At 42.8% G+C, this 26,049-nt stretch overlaps 2 protein-coding genes across 4 annotated transcripts in view; both read left to right on the forward strand.

Annotated features, from left to right (window-relative positions):
• The window catches only part of IFNGR1 (interferon gamma receptor 1), a 28,277-nt gene extending 18,662 nt beyond the window's left edge, over positions 1-9,615 (forward strand). For both annotated transcript variants that reach the window (XM_051614639.1, XM_051614640.1), the window contains exon 7: positions 2,871-9,615. In XM_051614639.1, the coding sequence (XP_051470599.1) occupies positions 2,871-3,359 (489 nt within the window). In that variant the 3' untranslated portion in view covers positions 3,360-9,615. The remainder of the gene's footprint in view (positions 1-2,870) is intronic.
• IL22RA2 (interleukin 22 receptor subunit alpha 2) lies at positions 7,312-23,062 on the forward strand. Of its 2 annotated transcripts, none has more exons than XM_051614645.1 (7): positions 7,312-7,401; positions 17,357-17,559; positions 18,460-18,610; positions 20,055-20,233; positions 21,297-21,466; positions 21,882-22,060; positions 22,722-23,062. In XM_051614645.1, exons 2-6 carry the CDS (start codon positions 17,496-17,498, stop codon positions 22,035-22,037), a joined length of 720 nt encoding a protein of 239 aa, XP_051470605.1. In that variant the 5' UTR covers positions 7,312-7,401; positions 17,357-17,495; the 3' UTR covers positions 22,038-22,060; positions 22,722-23,062. The 2 variants fall into 2 exon arrangements, with proteins under 2 accessions (XP_051470605.1, XP_051470606.1); XM_051614646.1 differs by lacking the exon at positions 7,312-7,401 and adding an exon at positions 16,768-16,993.
• The last annotated feature ends 2,987 nt before the right edge of the window (positions 23,063-26,049 follow it).

Genomic DNA, 26,049 nt, shown 5'->3' on the forward strand with positions numbered 1-26,049 from the left:
TTCATGAATGGGGATAGGAGTGTCTTTGCATCATCTTGCTTTGGTGAAAAACTCGCCAAGAAAGAAAACAGTCTCCTTTTTGAGAACAGAAGTCTTGAATGCAGTGGAGTAGCAAGTACTTATTTTATTCTCAGGGTCTGTCTCTAAGCTTTGCCAGCTGGCACAGTGAAATCCACAACCCGTGTGGAGTACAAGGTGTTCTCTTAACACATTTTAGGACTGTGACTTTTAGAGCTGTATGAAAATCCTAAAAGGACAAGCAAGAACTTTGTTGGTTTTTGGTTTTAACTTTTGTATAGCATGTGTTGGTATGGGCGAGAGATGGGAAGTTGTAAATGCAGCAACAGTTTCTATAATACTTTAGTTCACGTTCCTTGAGTATTCCAGTTTATACAGAGAATTACTTTGTCACTTAGTGTGTGACTATTGGAGTCAGATTTTTGCTATCCTCAAAAAAACTACAGATGCTGATCCCTTCAAGGTATAGCATAAGTATCCACTATTTTTTCATTTATCCTTATAAATGGATTTTCAAAAGATACATTAATCCTACCTGCTGTTCACAGCATTTTCAGTATCTACTGATTATTGATTGTATTCTGGTTTCTGCAATGATCTTCTAAGCATCTGCTTCTTGCACAGGGGTGATTTCCGTACATACTCCTGGAAATTACTCTGTATATTCTTCATATAGTATTCTGGCTGTTTCTGCATAACAGAAGGGACATCCAGAGAGAATGATGGCTGAATGGCAGTTGGGTTGTAGTGTGGTATTGTATCAGTGTCGTGGGCCACCTTAATGCTCTGTCCTCTGGTTTTCAAGTGCCAGTCCTTGATTCCCAAGGTGGATCACCTCACCGCACTGGTGCTAACGCAGCTGTTGGTAAAACTCACTTAAATTGCAAATAACTGCTTTCCAGGGAGTGTTTGTTTGCCTTGTGGTGGTGTTGGTTGGTTGTCTTTAAACACCAATGATTTCATTGATTCAGTGTAAACCACAGTAACATCAACAGATACCAGGGCAACTGAGGGGAAAATATGGGGATGAAATGGGAGATGAAGAGAAATTCTAATGAAGGCAGCATAGTGTGAAGGTATGAATGTAAAAATGTAGCGTCACGACCTTTTGATCAAGATCAGGTTTGATCATCTGGTTCTGATGACTCTTTCAGTTCTCACATGAATACAAACTGGGTGGTTCTTGTTGCTTATTTGTAGCTTTTCTTAAATAACATTGTTTTTCTCCCTCTTTTTTCCTCCTAGCTACACCCCTTTCTTCCAAATTTGCATCAACTTGTATTTTCTGTCAGATTATTTTTTTACAAAGTATCTCAAAAAACAGCATTTATGTACGTTTTATTAAGAAATTACCTTATCTCTGGTACTTGGTAGTCTGTGATACACATATATAGTGGATTATGACACCTGGCAAAGGACACTATTACTTCGGTAACCTTTTCTCCCTGTGCCTTTTGTTAGTTTTAAGGCACGCCATCATAAACCAGAAAGTTTACCCTACTTAATTTTTCCTATGTGTTCTTGAAAACACCTTTTAATAAAAATTCAGAAGAATCTAAAGAGCCTGAAGGTGTGTAACAGTTGTTTAAAACACGCTGGAACCTGGCCATGGAAGTAGTTACTGTTTTCTTCCTGTGGAGGAGTTTCAAAGTGAAACGTTAAAGTTTGACACAGCAATGAGGGAGCGCTTAGTGACACAGGAGAAATAACTAGGAAGACTTCAGCATAGATATGCCTGCTGAGTATGCATAAAGGTTCTCATGTAATTTTAAAGATCTCTTTCCAAAGTTCACTTCCCTCCCAGTTGAGGCAGTTGCCACAAAATATTAGTCATTACAAGTTGCACTAATTAGCTGTAGAGTATGAAAGCCTTCCCCAGCTGGTTGAAGAGTATTACAGCTTTTTCTTCCTTTGTTGTTTTGCTCTAAATTGCAAGCTTCAAATGACTTAAAATACACTGAGGGATGTGAAATTTATTTGATCCTTGCAAATGTGTTTGCACATAGAAAGCATTTTTGAGAGCTTGCTTAAAAGTGTTAATCATAGAATGGTTTAGGTTGGAAGGGGATCATCTAGTTCCAAACCCCTGCCATGGGCAGGGACACCTTCCACTAGACCGGGGTGCTCAAAGCCCCATCCAACCTGGCCTTGGTGTTGCAGGGATGGGGCATCCACAACTTCTGTGGGCAACTTGTTCCAGTGTCTCACCACCCCCACAGTGAAGAATTTCTTGTTCTAGCCCTCTGATCATCTTCATGGCCCTCCTCTGGACTTGCTCCAACAGTTCCATGTGTTGGGGGCTCCAGAACTGGATGCAGTACTCCAGATGGGGTCTCACAAGAGCAGAGTATAATGGGAGAATCCCCTCCCTAGACCTGCTGGCCACACTTCCTTTGATGCAGCTCAGGACACAGTTGTTTCTGGGCTGCAAGCACACATTACTGACTCATGTTGAGCTTCTCGTCAACCAACGCCCCCAAGTCCTTCTCCCTCAGGCTTCCTTTCAATCCATTCTTCACTCAACCTGTATTTGTGCTTGGGATTGCCCCTACCCAGGTGCAGGACCTTGCACTTGGCCTTGTTGAACTTCATGCAGTTGTATGGGTCCGACTCTCAAGCCTTCATCTCCTACTGAAACAGTTGAAGTCATAGACATAGGCTAATGACTACATATATACTATGCTATAATAATCTAAATTGGGTAATTTCTGTTGGGATTGTTGTAATTACATTAAATTTGTATTACAAACTTGTATCTTTTTATTTAACCTCTAAACTTTGATCGAAGATAAAAGCAAAGAAGCCAGTAGGTGCTGTGGAACTAAAAGTGATTATTTTTTTCCCCATTTAAGGCCAATGTGATAAGAAGCCTGAACACAGATGGCATTCTAGAATCAAAGTCAGAGGCCAAGTATGTATGTGTAGTAGACGTCGTGCCATGCCCGTCAGCCTGGCCAGTGATTGGTGAAGTAACCTCATTGGAGGGAGAGCCAAAAGAAGAAACTCTTAATCCTGAGAATTCCAGTGAAGAAGCATCTTCACTTCCTCCCACAGAGGCACCGGCTAAAGCAGAAGAGGTGTCTGTGCAGGAAAGCATGGAGGAGGTACCTTCTGATAATGAACACAGTCACAAAGTAAAAGAGAGTTACTTCATTTCTGACAGTAGCCGAATGGATATGTCCAGAAGCTCTTCAGATCCAGAGGTTTCTGCTGTGGAAATACAACAGTCAGTCGTTCCAAGAAGCCAGTTTTCAGGCTATGACAAGCCTCATGTTCCATTAGATATGTTGATTGATGTTGGTGAAGAACAGCCTGTGATTGCTTACAGGCCAACAGACTAACTAGGTTAGCTGAAGTGTTTGACCAGCACTCAGGAAGAACAGCATTACTGAAGATTATGGAAAGTCTGGGTTATATTATGAGCATCTACAAGTTGTACTTGTTCTGATTGAGCCAGAGTAACCAGTACACAACTGATTACAGTGGGATCCTGAAATGAGACTGAAAGTAGTACCTAAGAAGGGCATAAAAAATGGGGAGAAATTTCATAATAACCACTTTCAGAAATGTTTATGTATATGACATAACTCACTGTTTCCTATTTTAAATTATGCTCTGGTTCTTTAGCAGTACTTTATAGAGAACAGACTTCATGAAGGCATATGTCCTGGTTTGAGAGAACCAGGATAAAAATTTCCTATAGCCATGCTAACCCAAGACCTTCTGGGCACCCCCCAGCTGCTGCCAGCCTTTAGACGTGGCAGGTACAATGGTGGTGAACAGCTATGCCTGTGGAGTGAGTCGGTAGATCCAGTCACAGTGTTCCTGCCCGTGGTGCTCAGTGTAAAATAGCTCGTCAGAGAGGCCTCTCTGGATGATGTGCTGGAGTCAGTTTGTTTGTCATTGCTCCCTCTGCGGTTCCTTCATCCTCTTTTATAACCAGGAGCAGTGTTCATCCAGATTGCCTTCTTTTGCCTCCCTGAGTAGGACCAGCTCGGCTTCTCCAAAGTTTTGTGGACTGTCACCAGGACCCTGGACACAGGCACCCCAATCTGCAGCAGAGTCCGGTTTGGGACTTTTCTGGTCAGGAAGTAATTACCAGCTGAGGAGCACTGGTTCCATATTTAGATATTTGTATATATTTGTAGCTCACCGTCATTATTACTACTTCATTAAACCTATTCCAGGTTTGGTTTTTTTCCAGCCTTGAAGTCTTTCTCACTTAGTCCAGTTATTGTCTTTCCCCGTGAGGGTAGTGGGGGGGATAATGGAGAGCATCTGTCACCTGGTTATTGACTAAAACCATGACAGATTTATTGGTGCCCAAAGCAGGGCACAAACCCACAACTCTGAGATTGTCTCATGCTGTGCCACCTGACCAAGCCAGGCATGATGGTTTTATTTGAAGCGTCTGGCAGAAAGCACCAGGGGACACCTGAGGTGGTCCCCTAGGATTCTGGAGTTGGGGTTATAGAGGCTCAGAGGCCAGTTAAACTCTGACAGAAAAAGAGATATCGGTCACCTAGGAAGGAGTTGGAGCTGCTTCAGAAGAAATTGGCACTGAGGCACAGCTCATCCTGGCACTATGCCTGCCAGTCCTGACCTGGATGTGCAAGGGAAAGGAAACATCTACCCACCACGCCACTAGTGCTACCTGTCCTAATAACACGGAGAGCACAAACAGGGAGTATAGATTGCTCAGGCATTGTGGAGGCAATCACAATTGACCTGAGGGTACAGCATTCAGAATGCCACTGGAAGTTGTAGTGACCCATGCTGGGGAAGCCCTCACGTATAAAGACCTCTCAGAGCAGGATAAATGCTACCTTCTTTTCACCAACGGATCCTGACACCTTTTAGGGAACCAGTGGAGATGGAAAGCTGCAGTATGGAGCCCTACTCAACAGGTTGCAGAAGCAAAGGAGTGAGAAGGTGAATCTTGAGCCAATTTGCAAAGGTCAAAGCCATCCAGCTGGCCCTGGACATCACTGGGCAGGAGAAGTGGCCAGTGCTTTACCTGTACATCAAACTCTGGATAGTAGCAAATGCTTTATTGTGGTGGCTGAAAAGGTGGAAGCAGGAAAAATGGCAGCAGAAGGGGAAACCAGTTTGGACAGGTGACCTGTGGCAGGGTGTTGCTGCCTGGGTGGATAAATTAGTGGTGAGGGTATGACATGTAGATGCCCACATGTGTAGAAACCAGGCTACTGAGGAGTGTAGAAACAACCGTCAGGTAAACCAGGCTGTTGAGCCTGGTTCCAAATAGATAAAGTTTGGGAACAAAAAGGTGAATAATTCTTAGCTTGGTGGGCCTATGGTGCTTCCTGTGTTCCAATTTTTAAAAGTTCCGCTACCCATTGCTTTCAGAGTGTTTTTTAGCAAGCCATTATGACATTCAGTCTTTCCAGAGGCTGGTGCATGATGAGGGATATGACAAATCTATACTGTGCCCTTTGGTCCAGTTACTTATTAGGTTGTTTTTGAAATGAGTCCCGTGGTCTGACTCAGTCCTCTCTGGGACCCCATGCTGCCATAAAATTTGCTTTTCAAGGCTCAAAATAGTATTGCAGGCAGTGACACATGAGGCACAGGATACATTTTCAGCCATCCGGTGCTTGCTTCCACCATCGTAAGCATGTAGTTATTACCCTAGCAAGTTTGAGGTGGTGTGGTATAATCTGTCTGCCAGGCCTCTCTTTTTTTGTATTCAAGCCAACATCCCTTATACCACAAAGGTTTTAACTGTGGCCTGCTTAGTGGCAGCCCAAGAATTACACTCATGGATAACCTGGGTGATAACATCCATGGTTAAATTCACCCCTAGGTTCTGAGGTAATCTGTATGTTCCATCAACAATGGGTGGCTGAACTTTGAAAATCTGGGACATTTAGTACAAGCCACCTGGCTAGCTAATACCAGAGGACTGATCAGTTGAAAGGTCCTGCCCAATCAGACCTTTTACATACAGTGGAAGGGGATAACCCCCCTGTTGTGTATGAAAGGAGCCTCTTGGGAAAAGGTGTGTGGATTTCTTTGCCCCTGATCAAAGGCAAAAACCCATCCGTGGGTTTGTCTCTGCTCAAGGCCCTGGACACACCTGGTGTGTGATGCAGGAGGATGGTGAGGTCCAGCGTGTGCCACAGGATAATTTGACTCTTCAGAGTCAGCTCCTCAAAGAGCCCTCTCCTGGCCTGTCTGGGTGGTGTTCTGGCTGGGTTGGGGTCAGTTTGTTATGGCTCCCTCTGCTGTTCCTGCATCCTGTTGTATCGCCAGACAACATCTTTCATCCAGACAGATTGCCTCCTTCTGCCTCCCTGAGTAGGACCAGTTCGGCTTCTCCAAGGTCTTGCAGACTGTCACCAGGACCCTGGACTTGGATAGCAGAGTATCTGCCACCTGGTTATTGACTAAAGCCATAATAGAGTATAAAGAACCAGCTCTCATCATTCCCTTCTGTTCAAATCCTTTTCAAAATTTATTTTTTAACCTAATGCTTAAGAAGTTCTTCATTTGGTTATGAGAGATGTGCAAGAAATGCTTGAGAGTTTTTGTCTTTACTGGAGATATTCTTTTGCTTGTTTGTTGGGTTTTTTTCCTCTGCAAGAGTTTCTTTCCAGTAACCCAAGTGCTACTATTTCTTTTAAGTAAGAATATGCCTGTGACCTTTTCCTGTGTATCTTAAGAATTTGATTCCATAGCCAAGAACCAGTTATTTATAGTCTTCTCTGCAACTAGAAGTAGGTGCTTCCAGGAACATCCCTTTGTACATTTCAGTGAGTAAATGGTAAGACTTTTTCCTTTGCAATGTAAGTTCTGTGACTAAAAAAACTGTTTTAAAAAATGCTGTTATATCTGTTTAGCTGCATCTATTTGGATCACCTAGGTATGCTATGTAACTCTGTCATATTATGGATAACTCCTGTACTAACATGCTGGCTGATCAATGGGAAAAAAAAAAAAAAAAAAGGTGTGTAATAAGTGTTTGCACAAAGTTTTTAGAAAATATTTTCCAAAAAAAGCCTGCTTTTCTCCAGAATGTTTTTATCCCAGTTCTTATAACAATATGAATTCTAATAGAAATCAACAGGACTTCTACCAAACATGTTTTCTAGGAGGTTGACATTGAGTATAACTTTCCCCTCGTGACGTTGCCAGAAGGCTTTGAAAATCAGAATTAAGTTGCACTTGAAATGTCATCTCAACTCACTTTTCAGTTAATAGTATATGGTTCACCACTGGTGTGTACTTTTAACAGCTGGTCTACAAAGGAGATGAGCACCTGCATCTTGTGCAGAGCTTGAAGATGAAATAATTTCTTTCAGGTTTTGTAGATTGGTTGATAAATGCGAACTGCCATAAGATCTCAGGATTTATAAATGTCAGGTAAGTGTTTAACTTAAAACTCAGTTCCAAAGGCAGAAATGGGGTGTTAGAAACTGTGCAGTTAGTGTGGTTCTTGGGAAGAAGTTTCTAAGCAGACAAATTGCTGCGTGTCGTCCTTGCTACTGCTCAGAGTATTTCATCTTTGTGCTATGTGTAGCTTGTGTTCATTCTGCCAGTTTTCGTCAAAAGAAAACAAACCAAAAATGTTGCTGTTGTCCAAATCAGCAGGAACTGGCCATAGTAGTCATTCCATTTGGTATATGTGCCTTAAAACTGTTCTGTCACAAGTGTGTCATTTCTTGGAAGTGTTAGATTTCCATTCTTGCAGTGTGTGTTGAAACCTCGGTGCTGTTAGAAAAATTAACTAAGACTCAGCCTCTTAGATTTGTGTGAACATAAGAGATCACTAAGTGTATTCTGCTCTTGAAGGTTTTCCTTTGCTGCTCCACTGGAAGAGGAATGGTAGTTTTGCCTGTGTGAGGGCAAGAAATTACAAAACCAAGCGACTGTCTTGGATTATTTTCTCTGCCCCCTGCAACACCTTGTACGTTGTCCTAAATCTTTCAAGTCCTGTGTGAATAAAAGGAACCAGCCAGCTGCTAGGATATAATTAAGGGCAAATTAAGGACAAGGATGTTAAGATCAATCAGAAATGACACAGAAATATATTGTGGGCAAATGGGGAAAATTCAGCATGGCAGATAGTTGCCTATAATGGGAAGGCACTGTTATTATGCAAGCTGAAAATCAAGCACAGAAGTGTGAGCTCTTTGTGCTGTACAACATATGTATATATATGTATGTGCATAAATGACATCTTCTGGTAACTATCACAAGGCTAAATTTATTTTTTTAATTAAAATTTCTGAATTGTAATTACAAAAGCCACTGAATTATCACCCTCTCTGCAGGTATGTCCTCTGTGTGCAGTATATTTAACAAGTAGCCAAGAGCAGGGGGGTAGTTCAGATGTTTAAATTGCTCAGGCCAACTTGCAGGTTTTATAATTCTGAAATAAGGGTCTGCAAAGCACCTGATTCTTTTATTAGCTGTGACTAGCTGAAGACGTGAGGCCACAGTGAGACAAGAATGTGTTCCCTGAGTGAAGAAGCTCTATTTACCCCAGTCTTGTGTTCCAGCAGTTGCTAGTAGTGGTATTAAGAGCAAGCCTAAAAACAGGACAAATGCGTGATGGTATTTCTGCTAGGATGAAATCCAGCAGTCTTAGGGCTTCTTGGAACAGGGAACATGGAAATCCCTTTCCAGTTACAGCTGATTAGCCTTGCGTTTGCAGTTCTGTAATACCAAATATCTGAGCCATCTGGTTAAGAAGCTGCCAGGTAGTATTTATATATGCACTTTCACTTAACTATTAAATTAGTTTAATAAATTAATAGTCTTTTGATGAAGAAGTAATTTTAAGCTTCTGGATATTCATGCATAGCACCTTGACAAAGGCTATTAAAGTGCCTAACACTTCCGGGTTCAAAATAATTCAATATTCATGCCTCTTACAGACATACAAGCTATCCAGTGTGACACATGTAGAAGGTTTCACCACTTCAGGCTGTTTCAGGTGGTGTAGTACTGCACTAGTTAAGATTGCAGGAACAGAAACTTGCATGAGAAGAGCTGTTTTTCTCAAGGGTTGAAATAACTGGTTGCTCTGAAGTGGTGCCATGTAAACAGTTCAGTATTAATACTAAGAGCTATTGCCCTTTGTTCAAATTAATTGTTTCAGCATGTCTCAAAAAAACCCCAAAAAAACCAAACCAAACACAAAGCACCTTTCATCTCTCAGAATTAAGTGACCTGCATTGATTTCTTTAGTGTGGTTTTTAAAAATTCAGTCCTTTAAGTATGAAGCCCTTGTTTATTAATACACTTTCTGTCTTCTCTAAATGTATACAATAATTGGGCTACTTGGGACCTCCAGGGGTCTGTGGTTCATTCTTCTCCCCAGAACTGCATTGTTCTTCCTACACACATGCTAAAAGAATCCACAGCCCCATCAGGCAATTTATTCTAGGAGTTCTTTACCCTTAGAAAGTGATTTATAATGTTTAATGCAAGTCTTCCTGACTTCAGAAACTTAATTATCCACAATGGGGCAGTTGACCATGCTTTGGTTCTTGTTTGAAATTTGTACTTGTAAATACTGTACATTTTAAATATTTTTAGCTGGAATAAAAAAAATATATTTCAGAAGACAAATGTGAGTGCTCACTTTTTTATTACTGTTTGCTTCTGGACTGAAGACTAAATCTACTTTTGATACTTGCTCAGTTCATGTTATGTACATAGTGTATGCTTGAGCATTACTGAAAATGAATAGAAAACACTGTAAAAGATACAGCGTGTGTGTGTGTGTTTATGTGTAGCCAGTTGCTGTATTCCACTTAGGAGATGTATTAGCACAAATAATTCGTTTTAAAATAAGGTAATTTCTCATTTGTCAAGATATTCTGTGAGTGAAACACCACCCAGTCCAGGCAATGATGGAAGTCTGAGGATGTGATCTGAATCCATCTGTTTTGAAAGAGATCTCTCTCTTCTGTACCTAAGTGAGGTGGTGTCTTTGCTGTTCTCCAGTAGCTGATCTTGGAGAGGGATGAGAGCTTATGCACAGGAGCTCCTTGATCCACTGGTTCTGGTTACATCATTGGATTTGCAATTTCTTTTTTGCCCTTTGACAGTAGTGATGCAGCCTGCAATAACTTCGGTCCAGTTCTATGGCTTGACCCAGGAAGCTCTCCTTATGTTCCATTAAAAAATTATGTTCAAGGATTACCTGGTCACACTATTTGAATAGATTACTTGCCACAGAGCAAGGGAAGCTGGGCTTCCTTGAGATTCTTATTGATTACTTCATTTGAAGTTGAAATTATCACAAGTCTTATTTTTGTGCTGTTGGAGTGAACACATGCATTTTTATATGTATCTTGTAAATCAGCTTTTTGCCTTTAAATGTCATGCTAATCTACCCAAAAGAATGTAGGGTGCTGTTAGAATTTGGGTTTCACTTGTGTGTCAAACCTGGACTGTGCCATTTAAAAACATTTTCTACTCCTGATCAAAACGTTGATTCTTTCCAAGTAACTTCTTACAGTCATGAGTCCTGCTGTTTCTGGGGTGATTCCGGTAAGAAGAGTTGTGCCTTAAGAATTCAGATTCTCTTAGAAATTGCTATGCAGATTGAGCAGAGTCAGAACAAATGGAGAAGCTTGAATTTATAACACCTCTGCATTAATTACTACATTTAAATTCATAGTACAGACTGTGAGTTTTAGTAATGGGTTAGGTTTTTCATAAGTGATCTTGATTAGCCCATTATGAATTATGAAACTGTAAAACCAGTTTTCTTTCCTGAGGTTTTGTGGGTTTTTATCTCATTTGAAGATACTTCTCACCCTCATTTTTCTAGCTTGCCCATCTGTATAATTGGACAATGACAGGGGTAACTGATCAGGCTAAAAACTAACTTTTCGTTTATTTTGAGGTAAAGAAGTTTAATTTTCTACTGACCAGCCACAGCTTCAAAGAGGAAATGTATGACATGCAGAGCAAATGATGAGCAGGCATACCAGGTGGTTCTGCTAGTCACGCTAAGCATTCCTCAAAATTAATCCTGCGGTTGTCAGATGTTTGCAGTAGAGCAGTAAGCAATTACTAGCCTGATCCAGCTTCTTCCTGTAAGGAAAAAGAAGAAAAATGGAACAAAGCTTTTTGGCAAACAAGTATCGCAGCATGATCTGAATTTTCTGGTTAAATGGTCACGTTGCAGTAAACTGGAGACTTAACACCTCTAAGAAGTGTGAAAACCAGTTGTGCTGAGTGTGGAGGATGCTGTCCTGAAAAGCTCAGCACACTGATCCCTGCATGCCAGGAGACTGTATCTACACAAGATCTGAGACATATTTAAAAACAGAAAACAAGCAAACAGGACCCCAAAACCAACCAACCAAACAAAAAAAACCAACAACAAAACCTCAGAAAATTACAGTGTATGTACGAGTTCAGACGTGATTTGGAGATGGTGGTGGTGAAGGTTGTTGTTGGAATAGAGCCCTGTTCTTGAGTTTGTGCTCCTCGGATATTAGATGATACTGAGAATTCAAAAAACACCCACACAACAGAGCCACAGGCTGGAAAGTGTGATGCTTACAAAATTCCAGTTGCAGAAGAGATGAGTGAAAGTCAGGTTTGTTTGTTCGGGTTTTTTTTCCTCTTTCTTTTTTCCCCCTGGCCAGGGAAAACCCTGGAGTTTCCATCTTCCCAGGTTTTATTGCCCAAAGTAATGACCAGAAGCATTTGCTCATCCCGCAGCCCAGGCCTTGGTTACAGACCTGGAGGCAGGTGTCCCAGTTCCTTCCCTCTCTTCCCAGAGCCCACATCTGCCACCCTCTCCTCCCTTCTTGTGCTGCATGGTGAGTCAGCCTGGTGCAGCCTGAGGGCTGGACAGGGCTTCAGTGATCAGGCACAGAGAATTCCAACCACCACCTACAAAAAATGAACACATGGATCATATCCTACCCATGCTGGTAATACTTCAGGTGTTGTCTCAGTTGCTCTGGAGGTGGCATGTCAGAGAGAGCCAGCATTGGCACTACCAGACTTGGAGCCTTTCTTTCTTTACTTTACTAGGTGGACCAAGAAAGCAGTGAGTAATGTTTGTGTTGTACCTTTCCAGGCTTATCTGTGGTTTCTGCTGGCTGAATGATCACCTGGCAGCTTTCCTATGCTATTAAGATTACCTAAGCAAAACCAGTAGACTATGGAATGTTTATTCCATGTGCCTCTAAGCTGGTGGGTTTTTGTCTGTGGTTGATTTGAGAGGTCATGGCAGTCTGATGAGGTTCCTGCTCACTGAAAAAAAGGTAACACAGGCCCTATTTTTAAAAAGGGGTGAAAGGGAAAAATAGGGAACTGAAGGCCACTCAGTCTCACCTCTGTGCCTGGCAAGACCATGGAGCAGATGCTCCTGGAAATTCTTTTAAGGCATATAGAAAATAAGGAGGTGATTAGCAACAAGCAACATGGCTCCACTAAGGGCGAATCATGCCTGACCAAGTTGGTGGCCTTCTACAATGGGGCTACAGAGATGGTGGATGGTGGCAGAGCAACTGATGTCATCTACACGAACCTGTGCAAAGTATTTGACACTGTCCCACACAACATCCTGGTCTCCAAACTGATAAGATATGAATTTGACAGACAGACCACACAGTGGATAATTGGCTGGATGGCCACACCCAGAGAGTTGTGGTCAATGGCTTAGTGTCCAAGTGGAAGCATGTGATGAGTGGTGTTCCCCAAGGGCCAGTATTGGGAACAGTGCTGTTCAACATCTTTGTTAGTGACGTGGACAGAGGGGTTGAGTGTATCCTCAGCAAGTTTGCTGATGATACCAAGCTGTGTGGTGTGGTTGACACCCTAGAGGGAAGGGATACCATCCAGAGGGACCTTGACAGGCTGGAGAGGTGGGCCCATGCCAACCTCATGAAGTTCAACAAGGCCAAGTGCAGGGTCCTGCACCTGGGTTGGTGCAACCCCAGGTACAAATACAGGCTGGGGGGAGAATGGCTGGAGAGCAGCCCTGAGGAGAAGGACTTGCGGGTGGTAGTTGATGAGAAGCTTGACATAAGCTACCAGTGTGCACTGGAGCCCAGAGAGCCAATTGTGTCCTGGGCTGCAACAAAAGAAGTGTGGCCAGCTGGGCCAGGGTGGTGATTCTGCCCCTCTGCTCTGGTCAGACCCCACCTGGAATACTGTGCACAGTTCTGGGGCCCTCAGCACAGGAAAGTCATGGAGCTGTTGGAGAGGACTGGGAGAATTGCCACAAAGATGATCAGAGGCCTGGAGCGCCTCTGCTGTGAAGACAGGCTGAGGGAGTTTGAGCTATTCAGCCTGGAAAGTGCTCCGGGGAGACCTTATAACACCTTCCAGTACCTGAGGGGCTACAAGAAAACTGGGGAGGGACTTTTCACCAGAAAGGGCAGTGATGGGACAAGGAATAATGGTTTTAAACTGAAAGAGGGGACATTTAGGTTAGACATCAGGAAGAAATTCTTCACTATGAGGGTAGCAAGGCACTGGAATAGGTTGCTCAGGGAGGTTGTGGAAGCCCCCTCCCTGGAGGTGTTCTAGGCCAGGCTGGATGAGGCTGGTACAGCCTGGTCTAGTGTGGGGTGTCCCTGCTTGTAGCAGAGAGGTTGGAATCTGATGATCTTTAAGGTCCCTTCCAACCTTAACCATCCTATGATTCTGTGATTTGGTGAGGGATCCACAACCTAAAGAAAAGAGGGTCCTTTCTTGGTGGGCTTAAACAAGCTACAGCACTTTTTACTATTAGAAAAAAAAAAAAAAATCATATGGCTTTGCAAGTAACAAAACCTGACCATTTTAAGGAAACTTGTCATTTAAATAAAAGTCTTACAGCTATTTTGGGGTTTGGCATTACCTGCAGTTCCTAATGAACGTTAGTGTTTGTTACTAACTTTCTGGTGCAGTTCAGTGTCATGCACGGTGTTACGTAAATATTGTGTGTGCAAATAATGACTTGCTACACAGCAAGCCTTCAGCAAATAGCTTTAATATGTTCAAATGTCTCACTATTGAGGTGTAGCTATGGCATTGGGAATTTCTAACTGTAATCTTTCAAATGTTGACCCAGGCCCTTTAACAGTGAGAGCTGAGCAGTTCATACCTGTGGGCAGGAAGCAGTGGAGGCACGTACTGTGTGGTGAAAGTCAGCCTTGCTTCCTCAGAAACTTCTGTGTAAGAACCCATGTGATGCAATGTCTCTTCCTTGAAGGGCAGAGAAAAAAAAACCAAAAAGTTCCTCCTGCCTTACTATGGGGGGTTTTTGTTTTTGTTTTGTGTGTGTGTGTGTAGTGGTTGATTTTCTCAGTCCCCCTGGAGCTGAAGTTCTGTCCTGCCACACATGACACACCAGAAGGGGCTGAAGGATCTGGGTCCCTTCAGCTGGGAGAGGTGACAGCTAGGGAAGGGGTCTAATAGCAGTTGCCAACTATATAAACATTTGCAGAAAAGACAGACTTTTCTCCAGCCCCTCCTATCAAAATGCAAAAAGCAGCTGTCATAAGTTGCTGGGGAATCCCACTTAGATATATGGGGGGGAAACTCACACTGGAAGTGGCTGAGTATGGGATTAACGCTGCCAGTAGCCTTGCTCTGAGCACTGGGCTGAACTGGAGGGCCTCGAGAGCCCCCTCCCAAGAGAGGTTTCTCTGTTGGTCCAGACTGGCTGCTTCAAAGAGTAAAAGACTGAAAACTGCAGCTCCAACTGAGAATAGTCTTTGGGTCTGGAATAACCTGAACCACTCTTTTTTTATTGTCAGTTTGTATGAATTGCCACATGTGAGAGACACTTCCCTGACCTCAGCCAGTAACTAGAAGTGTTCTGTGTACAGAGTTTCTCCCCTTCCTTCATCTTCCTGCACCATCATTCAGGTGTTCAGGCAAACCCACCCTCACATCCACTGCAGATATCAGAGACTCACATCTGAAAAGCCAAAGGTGGTGCTGCAGAAGCTGTTCCAGGGTTCAATTTTCTGCTCTTAAGGATGGGAAACAACTTGTTCAATGGGAAAAATAAATAAATCAGGTGGTGATACCAGATTGGATGAGTCAGGCAGCTTCCAGCAACAATGTACTTGACTTTTACCTTTGTGCAGCAATATCCCATCATCAAGAGAAAGAAATCTGTTTAGCCAGCATTCAGATAGGTTTTTGTTCTAGGAATGGAGTAAAATTGACATTGTCATGCCCATGGTTCTACCTCAGTTCACAGAAACATCAGTGCTGCTGTTTCAGAAAGGTTTGGATCAAAAAGATGCTTCAGTGTAAGCTGAGGTAGCAGTGTAACTACTTATGAGGGCTCTGCTGGGGAAAGCAGTACTTTCACATTTTCCATTTCTTCATAAACCACTGTTCGGAATATTCTTAAACTATTTTTTTTTTTTTTTTTTTAAGTTCTCACTTGTATTTTAAACAGCATTGCAGTGTGTCACTGCAGCGTTCATTGTTTGTTTACACTTTTAAATGTACTCTTCGTGTATTCTGTGGAACTCAGGACGTGTATGTATGCACACCTGTGTGTGTAGCTGATACTTGTGTGACTGTTGCTGTTTGTGTGTCACAAAGTGCTGCAGAAGCAGGACTGAAGATGATGAGTGGGACAACATTATGGATGCTGATAACCTGGGGATTACCAATGACTGCTTCAACAATCACAAAAAATGATGTGAAGAGTTACTGACTGCTTCAGAGTGCCAAACCCAGTTGCAGATAAAGCACTATCAGAGCGTGGCGCGCAGGAAACCCCAGGTTTTTCCTGAGATAGGCGTTTCTTTCCCTGTTTCACCACGCAGGGGAGCAGCCTCTTCTGGGTGAAAACCAACCGTGCTGGGTGGGCTGGCCCTCAGCTCTGCGTTCGTCGGAGGAGCTGCCATCAAACGCGGTTTTGGCAAAGCTCCACACCTCAGCTCCTGGCAATGGGCTGTTACACGAGGTACGGGAAGGTGTGTTGGTTCAATTCAAGTAAGCAAATACACAAGCTGTGGCCAAACTTAGATGACATATCAGTCTGGTGTTTGGTTTATAGAAGTTCCCTATTCCCGCACTTGACCTCATGTAACATTATGAAATAACTAATTGCATTGGGGTGGGGAACTACTGAAAGGCCACTGGATTTTGAAAATGTGTTTGGGAAATGGAAATTCCCAGCGGGTGATGGCAGGGTGGCCTTTCTGCCTTCTACCTCAACGTTGTCGTTGGGGGGTTTTTTCTGCATCTCTTCTCAGCTCTTTAATTCTCTTGATTTGGTTTACTAGTTAATAATTCAAAGCGATTCATGTAACATTTTAATGTATCTGCTTCTGGTTCGGTGCTTGGATAATGAGGTAAAGGTGATCAGCTGGACTGAGAGGCTGTGCCTATGAATGTGACCAGGGCCAGATTCTTGATTAGATGTTGCTAAGTTGTTCAGTTTTCTGAGTATAACTAATTGCCTTTGAATAAAAAAAATACCTTCATTTGAACCAGCGCTTACACTTTTTTGAATAGACGTGTTTTCTCAAAGTAAAATCATTGTTAGATGAATTTTTGTTTCTGCAGACAGGTAGTCTTCACATCCACTATTCCTTTGGTGGGCATCATGATGTAGTGCTGTGCTCTGTCATGCTAAAGTTGCGTTTTCTTTTCTTGCTTGTTGGCATGAGCTTGCAAAGTGAGAATGTATCCTGGCTTTTGCTCAGATGGCCTCATGTGTGACCAGCAAATTGCATGTGGATGTCAGTGCTGGGGACTTTGGCCTGATGGGCTGGGCTTGCCTCCCTGCTCCCTGCCCAGAGGCTGGCAGTGCTGCTGCTGCCCCAGCCTCCCAGCATCTCCTCAGCAGCCAGCCTGGTGTGGACACAGTGCCCAGCAGCACGGCTGCCTGTGACTTCACGGCCACGCACTCCTCTGATGGTATGTGCCTAGATGATGTTCTGGTGTGAACACACCTGCAAACTCTATCTGCTTGCAGTCAACCCAAAGACAGGCCACCAAATCATATAACATCCCACAGGTAGGTCTTTTACATGTTTGCAGCAAAATTCCTTGTGTTCTTCAGCTCTGAGGGACTACTGAGCTGATAGATAGATAGATAGATAGATAGATAGATAGATAGATAGATAGACAGACAGACAGACAGACAGACAGACAGACAGACAGATAAAAATCTTAGGATGGCATGCAAGCAAGCTTGTGTGACAAATTTATGGGATAAAGCAATATTACCAGACATCATTTGGGAATCAGAGCCTAAAAAATAAGAACCTTTTGTCATGCTAGTTTGCTTCATAATTAGTTCCAAACTTCAGAGTGACCACAGCTGCCAAGTAAGAACAACCACTTGTCTTCAATTTAGAGCAACTCATATGTTTTTCAGCTAAACTAAACCAAAACCGAACAGGGGATTTTGGAAACAAATGAAAGATAAACTCTGGAGTGTTTAACAATTACTTCCTCATAAGACATGCCCAAGAGGAAGAGAGAGGCTTTTCAGTCATGGAGCTGCTCTTCTAAGCATGAGGGGGATCTCGCTTTCCTCTCTCTTCTTACTGATGCACCTGCTGCAGGACAAGATAACTAGTAAGTTCCATTCTTTTCCTATGAGGGGAGGGGGATGCTGGGTCTGTTGTTGGATCTCTGGATGAGTCAAGAAATTTCTGGATTGTTCGGTGGGTTTCAAAAGTCGTGTCATTCCAAATTAGTCTGTTACTTTTTCTTTCAAGGTTCTGAAATGCAGCTAAAGCAAGCATGTTGCTCAATGAATTTATTCATAGCTATAGTACCAGTTTAATTAGTACAATTCTTACTGGATTTTGTGATATGCCAGGGATAAAGCTACAGTAATACAAATTCACCTGGGTCACAAACCCCCCAAAAAATGTTAGCATTTGGGTGCTTCATAGAGGTTGTTAACTGATTGTCATTTGTAGCCATGACAGTTTGAAAACAAATTATCTTGAAATTGTCAGGCAGCTTTTTCCAGTAATGCAGACTGGAAAAACAGATAGTCTCAGGTTATTTTTTACTAGGCAAGAGCTGATAAACCACTGTTGTGGCAACTGTTAAAACAGCTGCAATTCTTGTAGGTTAAAGTTGAGATGTGGAGGAAAGAGCACTCGAGCTGAACTACTGATGTGGGTCCTTACTGCAGGCTCTGTGAATTGATCCAAAGGGTTTGTTTCCTGGGATGTCCCTCAGGCGTCTTTTACAGCAGTAAACTCACTAGGGAGAAATGAAAAAATAAAACAACAAAACTAGACCACATAAAAGTGTTCCTTGCATAATACTAAGGGTATTTGTTCTGTAACTGCTAGATTTGGTCACTGCCACTTGGGAAGTTTTGAACATGAGATCTGGGAGTTTTAATTTCTGCAGTCTGCTAGTCTGAAAGCAAATAAGCTGTAGCAATGCCCCCCACTTGAACACAGAGGAGCATGTTTGTGGCAAACGTGTTATGTTGTCATTCCTTATTATTTGCAGTCATTTTAGTTTTGGAATATCAAGACCTGCAAGATTCTATTAAGCCACAGAAGGTAGAGTTTCACTCATTAAATTTCAACACCACTCTGCACTGGCAGCCTGGGAGGGCCAGAGAGGCAAGAGACATTGTCTACTTTGTGCAGTATAAAGTGTAAGTATTGGGGGAACTCCAGACTCCTGCTGGGCTGGGGCCCATCCCTGCTTGGCATGTCAAAGGGATTTCTCAGGTGACAGGGGATATTCTTCCCATAGCTGGGGAATGGCCACATCCTGCCCAGCTCCCAGCTCTCTGTTGCTGCACTTCTCAGTAGCCCCTAGGCTGCAGCTGAACAGCCCAAGGCAGGCAGGGAACAAGGACCTCCAAGCAGTATGCTTTGCACGCTCATTGCACCATACAATTGCAGTTTGTAGTTTGGAGGGGACCTCTGGAGATCATGGGGTCCAACAGCCTGTCTGAAGCAGGTCTTGATAGGCCAGGTACTTCTGCCATAGGACTTTTAAGGTGTTTTGGTGGCCCACCTTGCCCTTGACAGTGCTGCAGGGTTCTTTGCACGGCAAACTTGAGGCAGCACTAGGGGCTGGTCCTCAGGGGAGGAGGTACACTCCTGTTCCTGGCATACCTGGTGAGCACTTGAAATCACTTTTGATAAATCAGTTGGTGGAAACCAGCATTCTGCACATCACTAAACATGCTGGCTAAGCCAAAGCTCACCCACCTCTCCCAAGAGGCTTACTACAGGGCTGATGACCCATGCCTCTGCTTTAGGTTTCTTTCAGAAAAGACAGAAACCTGTAGCTCACAAACACCCATGAAATTAATCTTCCCTGTCATCTAATTGAACAGAGTCAATTCCCAAGGCAGAACTCTAGTCAATACCACCGAGCTATAACATCTGATTAGTGGCTGGAGAGCAGCCCAGCAGAGAGGGACCTGGGAGTACTCATTGACAACCAGTTGAACAGGAGCCAGCAGTGTGCCCAGGTGGCCTGGAAGGCCAATGGCATCCTGGCTTGTATCAGGAATAGTGTGGCCAGCAGACGTAGGGATGTGATTCTCCCCCTGTACACAGTACTGGTGAGGCCACACCTTGAGTAATGGGTGCAGTTCTGGACCCCTCACTTCAAGGAGGATACTGAGGTGCTGGAGGGACAAGGCTGGTTAAGGGACTAGAGTGCAAGTCTTATGAGGAGAGGCTGAGGCAGCCTGGAAAAGAGGAGACTCAGGAGAGACCTTATGACTCTCTACAACTATCTGAAAGGAGGTTGCAGTCAGGTGGGAGTCAGGCTCTTCTACCAGGAAACTAGTGAGAGAACAAGAAGGCACAGCCTGAAGCTGTGCCAGGAGAAGGTTTAGGTTGGATATTAGGAAGCACTTTCTCATGGAAAGGGTGATCAGACATTGGAATAGACTTCCCAGGGAAGTGGTGGAGGCACCATCCCTGGATGTGTTCAAGGAAAGGCTGGATGTGGCACTTACTGCCATAGTCTAGCTGATGTGGTGGTGTTGGTCATAGGCTGGACTTGATGACCTCAGAGGTCTTTTCCAACCTCAATGATTCTGTGATTCTTACATCCTTCCTCCTCTTTCTCTGTAGGTATGGACAGAGCACGTGGCAAAACAAAGATGACTGCTGGGGGATTCAAAACCATGTTTGTGACCTAACAATTGAGACCTCTGACATCCAAGAGCCTTACTATGGCCGAGTGAGAGCCCTGTCAGCTGGTGTCTATTCCAACTGGAGCCTCAGCTGCAGATTCACTCCCTGGCAAGAAAGTAAGTATGAACATTTGAGTCTTTCTGAGAAAGGAATTAGATTTTTTTTATGGCTTGGATTACATCATTTCTACTCACAATTTTCAAACATGAGTAATCCTTTTCTAGCTACAAAGCTAGAAAAGATGTTGTAAATCAAGAGCTCTTGGGTGAAGTGTTGCAATCAAATAGTTTTCCCCACTCTTGAAAGCCAACCAGTTATGGGTAAGTAGCCACTTATGTACAATTAGGGGATCAGAAGTGCCTGGCTCCCTTACCTCAACCTCTCCCTCAAGGCATGGAACTACAAAAATTATTTTCAGCCATTTTTTTGGAGCTGCTGGAAGGACTGGGTGCGAGGTGGAAAAAAGGAAATGCTCGCTGCTTCTGGGAAGGAAGGGAGAAGAGAGCTGAGAGATGTGTGGCCACCATTCTTCTCATATTTGTGTGTTTTCCTGACTGCAGTGTATCTAGAAAGAACTTGCACAAAGCTTTTAGTTAGTGCAGTCATGTAAGTCCAGAGTATGTTAGAAATTGGAGAACTGTTAAAGTATTTAGTAATTCCAGTGTACCTACCTGTGAACTCCCTGTGAATTAACCAGTTTTCCCTCACCAGTCAATGCAAAATTGAATTGTGAGTGTCAGTGCAGGTCACTTCACAGCCCTGATTGCAAACTACCTCGAGCTTCTTGTACAGATGAAAGCACAAGCTTTGACATAAAGCAGCACCTTGCAGCAGCAACAGCCCACCTTGCCCTGTGATAGATAAATATGGGGGAGGGAAAAAAATCAGGGCAAAGAAACCAAACCATTTTGCTTGACCAGCCTGCTGTCAGCAACATGCAGCTCTGAGAGGTTTCAAAAAGTTAAAAGATTTATAAACAGGGGAAATGTCACCCCCCCAAAATGTCCCAAGCAATTAACACCAAGAAGTGAGTACATACGAAGTAACTTCAACAGTAAATACAGCATAATACAGTTTGGTAAGAAAAACAATAATTCATTGAATTAATTCAAATTGTGGGCTGTGAAACATTCTCAATAAGCTGTAATTGTGTCCATAGCACTGCTTTTTTTTCCTTAGCTATGATAGGACCTCCAACAATAACTGTGGTTCATAGCAAAACATTCATCATACTAAAGCTCCAGGCTCCACGTTCTCCTTATAAAAGGAAGAGAGGCAGCAAAATACCAATGACAAATTATTATGATCTTCTATATCAAGTCTTCATAATTAACAACTTGCTGGAAAAGGTAAGTGTACATTCAAGTATAAATCCTTTAGCATTGAAAAGACAGGAAAGCATGGGCACACCGTTCTTGTTTTACAGTTGAAATAATTTTCTGGGCTTGTGAAGGCATCAATGACTCTGTAAGTATTTAAAAACAAAGTAGGCTTATTTTTCAGGAATAGAATTTTATTGAATTGAGTTGTAATTTCTCCCTTTTTTCTTTCCCACCAACTTGGTATTTCATACGCTTTTCAAAAAACTAGGACAGGAGGGGAATTTTAGAGGGAATTTCCTTTAAAAATCATAAATAAATTATTAATGTCGTTGACTTTGTGCAAGTCCACATGTTGCTCTGCATCTGGCCTTATCAAACTGTAGTCACAGACACACCTGACAGGGCAATGTGCTTGACTGGCTGTTTTTACTCCACTCTGAAGCAACACAAAGAGCTGGTGTACGAAGGAAAAGACAAGGTAATTAAATTAGAAGATCTGAGGCCTGGAACCAGCTACTGCATCGTGGCTAAAACCTACCTGCCGATGCTGGAGCGCAGCAGTGGCTACAGCAGCAGGCAGTGCACCGTGCTGCAGTGACAGGACCTGCACCTCTGCCATGGGTAAGTCACCAGCTGAAACTGGAGGAAACCCTGGAAGTCAAGAGCTGTCCCTTCACCAAAGGCCGACACTCTCCATAGGGAGGACAAAAGGTTTGGGAGAAAAACTAGCATCCCGTAGGGTAATATTAGCCAGAGCTCTTACATCATCTCAGTTTCAATCAGGTAAGAGTGATACTGCCAACAAGATTAGAGGAGTTCTGTGAATAATCAATTGCAGGCAGGCACAGTCCTCAGAAAAACCTCCCTCTTGCCTTTCTTTAAACAGGTATATGTAGTATTGCTTTCATCAGTTTTTATTGCTGCCTAATAATTAACTAGGAAAATGAGTGACCTCCAATTTCATTAACAGGCAAGCTGCTGCAAGCTCTGCAATTATTTTCAGGAATTTATCTGATTTTTTTCAAGCAAATGAGCCTGTCTGCTTTTCATGGTCATTCTTCAGGTGTAATGTGTTTAAAAACAAAACCAAACAAAAAAACAGTTATCAAATTCAATTAGTTCCCATGGACCAAAATGCAAGACTTAACTCAATTAGCTGGTCTGAAAATGTTTGGTTATTTACCTCAAACACTGGTGAATGGCACAAGTTGCATTTTCAGTTAAATTCAGCACCATCCAGCTGAAATGTGCACTCTAGCAGCAATTCTCTTTCTCTTCCCAGTTACAGGGATAATGGTGGAAGACGACTCCCATCACAGATCCAGCTGTAAATCAACATCTGTGGTCTATGTCTGGAATACATACTTGGATACTTTTTAAATTAACCTTTGCTGCATTGAATTATTTGATTCATCACAATAATCTGATGCCATGCAAAGGCCAGGGATTCTTTCTGTTTCCTGTATCACAATGTTACATATTTGCACTTACAAAGCAAATACTATTGTAACATATAAAAAAAAACCATCATGCAAAAAAGCATTTGTGAAAATATCCTTAGGAGTGTTTCTAGGGGTTTTCTATTTTAAACCTTGGAATTAAAATACAATTTATAAAATAGAAGTTTCGGAATATTTTTTTTTTCTTCTAGAACAAAATTTGCAATGGAATATGAAATAAGTGTTCTTTCTTTAAAATAAGAACTGTACAGTACAGGAGCCTACCCCAAGCTCACAATGTCTTCAGAGAATCATAGAACCATCACAGTTGGAAAAGTCCTCTAAGACCACTGAGTCCAACCATCAACCCAGAAAAAAAACCACTATGGCCACTAGAGCAGGTCCTGAAGTTTCAAGTCTACACGTTTCACAGTGCCCTGAACATAACACTCCTGATAGTGAAATCAATATGTGATCAGGCAGGAGCTCGTTTAAATTGAAACAGAAAAGATCCTTGCTTTCAGTCACTGCTGGACAGTTAAAAGGAAAAAGACCATTTCAACCATTTCACAGCAAATGATGAACCAGCTGACTAGCACCTGTGATTTCTGATTATTTTACTCCTACTAGTCTTCATCTTGCAAAGAAAAAGGTTTACTGGGCAAAGTCTGTGTAGATACCCACTAAGCCACTCTGGACAGAGAGGTGAAGTGGCTTTTCCAGGTCTACAAGGTTTGTAAGTGTTGAGAATCTTACTTACTACTGAATTCTGTTACTGCACGTTAAAGAAGAGGAGATGAGAGTGGGCCAGACACAAGAGGGCAAAGCAAGCCCTGGGAAATCTGGAGCTTGCTGCTACATAATCCTTGTCCACTCTTCCCTTAATTCACATAGACAAAGGTGGTTCAGTTCAGTTTAACTACTAGACCCTTAAGCCATATCCAAAGCCTTTTCCATGGCCTGACACTAAGGCCTAGCCTGAGGCAGCACTGCTGAGAGCTGCATCTGGACACCCAGGAGGCATCTGGGAGGAGGCTGTGCTTAAGGAAGTGAATGCTGGTCACTCTTGCCTTTACCAAAGTGAAAGAGGGCATTACATATTAAATATTTACACCATCTGATTGTAACACGATATGTATGAATGACTGGATTTGCAGGCATCTGACTATGTCCACAAATCTAGTCTATAAACCCAGGTTTCTTTCACCATGCTTCCCTTGTTGCTCCTTTCTCATTTCTTCCAGTTGTTTTGCTCCACCCATATCCCACAGTTCCTTACTTCAGGTAAGTTTTTTTTAGGGAAGCAAGGCTTATTCAATCTCTGTGCCACAGCACATCTGGGATCCAGCACTGTCCTGCCACCCTTCTTGTGCTGGGCAAAATAAAACCATGCAGGCAAACTATTAAGATATAGCTGTTACATCCTGCCCCACAGACAGAGGAGGAAGATAACTTTGATTTGTAAATCCCCTTGGCTGGATTGAGGTGAAACAACACTCAAGTTCCATATTAAAATATTAGCTTTCATTAGGACTCTAGGAGGAATAACTCATACAGGCTGATAATATATATGCTCAGGCTGCGTGATGATAAAGGCTGATACTTGGATTATCATGATACATGTATGTTCAAGCTGCATGACCTGGGAAAAAATCACCACAGGCTTTGTGTTACTTGATTTTAGGAAGGAAAAATAAGAGGGAGAGAGACAGAACAGAAGAAAAGTTAGAGAGATTAAGAGATTACTGTTCCTGGATCCAGCGTTGGACCTGCCAGCAGGGGTGTTCAATGTGGAGAGAGAGAGAGTCACTGAGATTCATTGTGTGCCCCTATTTGTTTGCCCCAGCACTTCTGGAATGTTCTCTTAATTTACTATTAGTCCAGTTGTCCCTGCTTGCTATGTAAATTAGCACATATGCTCCTTGCAGGTGTGGGGGGAATCTCCCTCTGCTGTCTTCACCTTTTCCCCATTTACTGCAGGTTTTGCTGACTTCATGTCTCGTGGCACGATGTTTCCTTTGTTATCTCCCAAGGTTCCTCCTCAGGAGATTAATGGTTATTAAGGGTATAGTGTAAGCTAGAGTTTTGTAACTCTGCAAGAGGATTCTGGTATTCCTCAACAATTTTCAATTTGTCATCAATCCTCACATTCCAAAAGGTTTTGTTTCAGGGACAAATTTCTGTGAATGTCTGAGATATTTATTGGTAGAGCCCAGGGAGTCTCCACCCCATTGTTCTCACCCAGTTCTCTTATTGCCACACACAGCTTGCCCAGCCAATGGTTCTTTGTGTTGGGGGACCACCAGTCGATAGAAGTGTCAGGACCACTGTCTGGATGGACCTGTCCCATTCGTTTGGTCTCCTACAACAGCCTGTCTCATATTTCAGCAGTGATGACTTCATCCACTTGTGGATTATCACAGTCTAAGAACAGTTCCTGTAGTAACTGCAGTTCTTTCTCAAATTGCCCTCTTCCCTTCGAGCAGCTCATGTTGCTGTTGTTATGCAAAGATAACATTTTATTAAGGTAACATCTACTAACTCTAGTCAGAGGGAAGACTCTGACTATGCCAGATACCGTATCTGTGTCAGATGCAGGGGATGAATCTGTTGAGGGCTCTCAAATCTTAAAGAAGACATTAAAATAAATAAAAAGCAGAGCCATAGGAGTAGCTGAAGCACTCAGGCTTGGCTAGAAATACAGCAGCTGACATGCTATGGATCTACAGAGATACTACAAACCTGTTGGGTTTTTTTTTATTTGATGAAATTCTAAAACATGTGCAGCATATATACTGGGAAAAGCAACAAAAGGTCTGAAGAAGTCTTGCTCTATTATGTTTCCTAACCAGATTTCACTTCTTCAGCAGCAGTACAGGCTTGCAGAAAGCAGCATGAGAGTTGCAGGAAGGACCCACTTCGATTTGGACAGTACCAGGCTTTATTACTGTCAACCTCATTATGTCCTGAAAAGCCTAGTTTCTCTTTCCATTTGAAATGAAAAAGGTTTGGTAAAATGACTGGTGCTGTATTATTTCTCCATGATCAATGGTAGTGGCATGTTCCCAGGACATGCTCCACTGGGCTCACAGGACAGGGCTTCTGCAAGGAGAGGTGCTTTGCTGTAACATACACCAGCTGGACCATCTGCAACCACAACTTTTAGAAAGC

This window comes from Apus apus, chromosome 3 (genome assembly GCF_020740795.1).
Source record: "Apus apus isolate bApuApu2 chromosome 3, bApuApu2.pri.cur, whole genome shotgun sequence".
Classification (NCBI taxonomy): Eukaryota; Metazoa; Chordata; class Aves; order Apodiformes; family Apodidae; genus Apus; species Apus apus.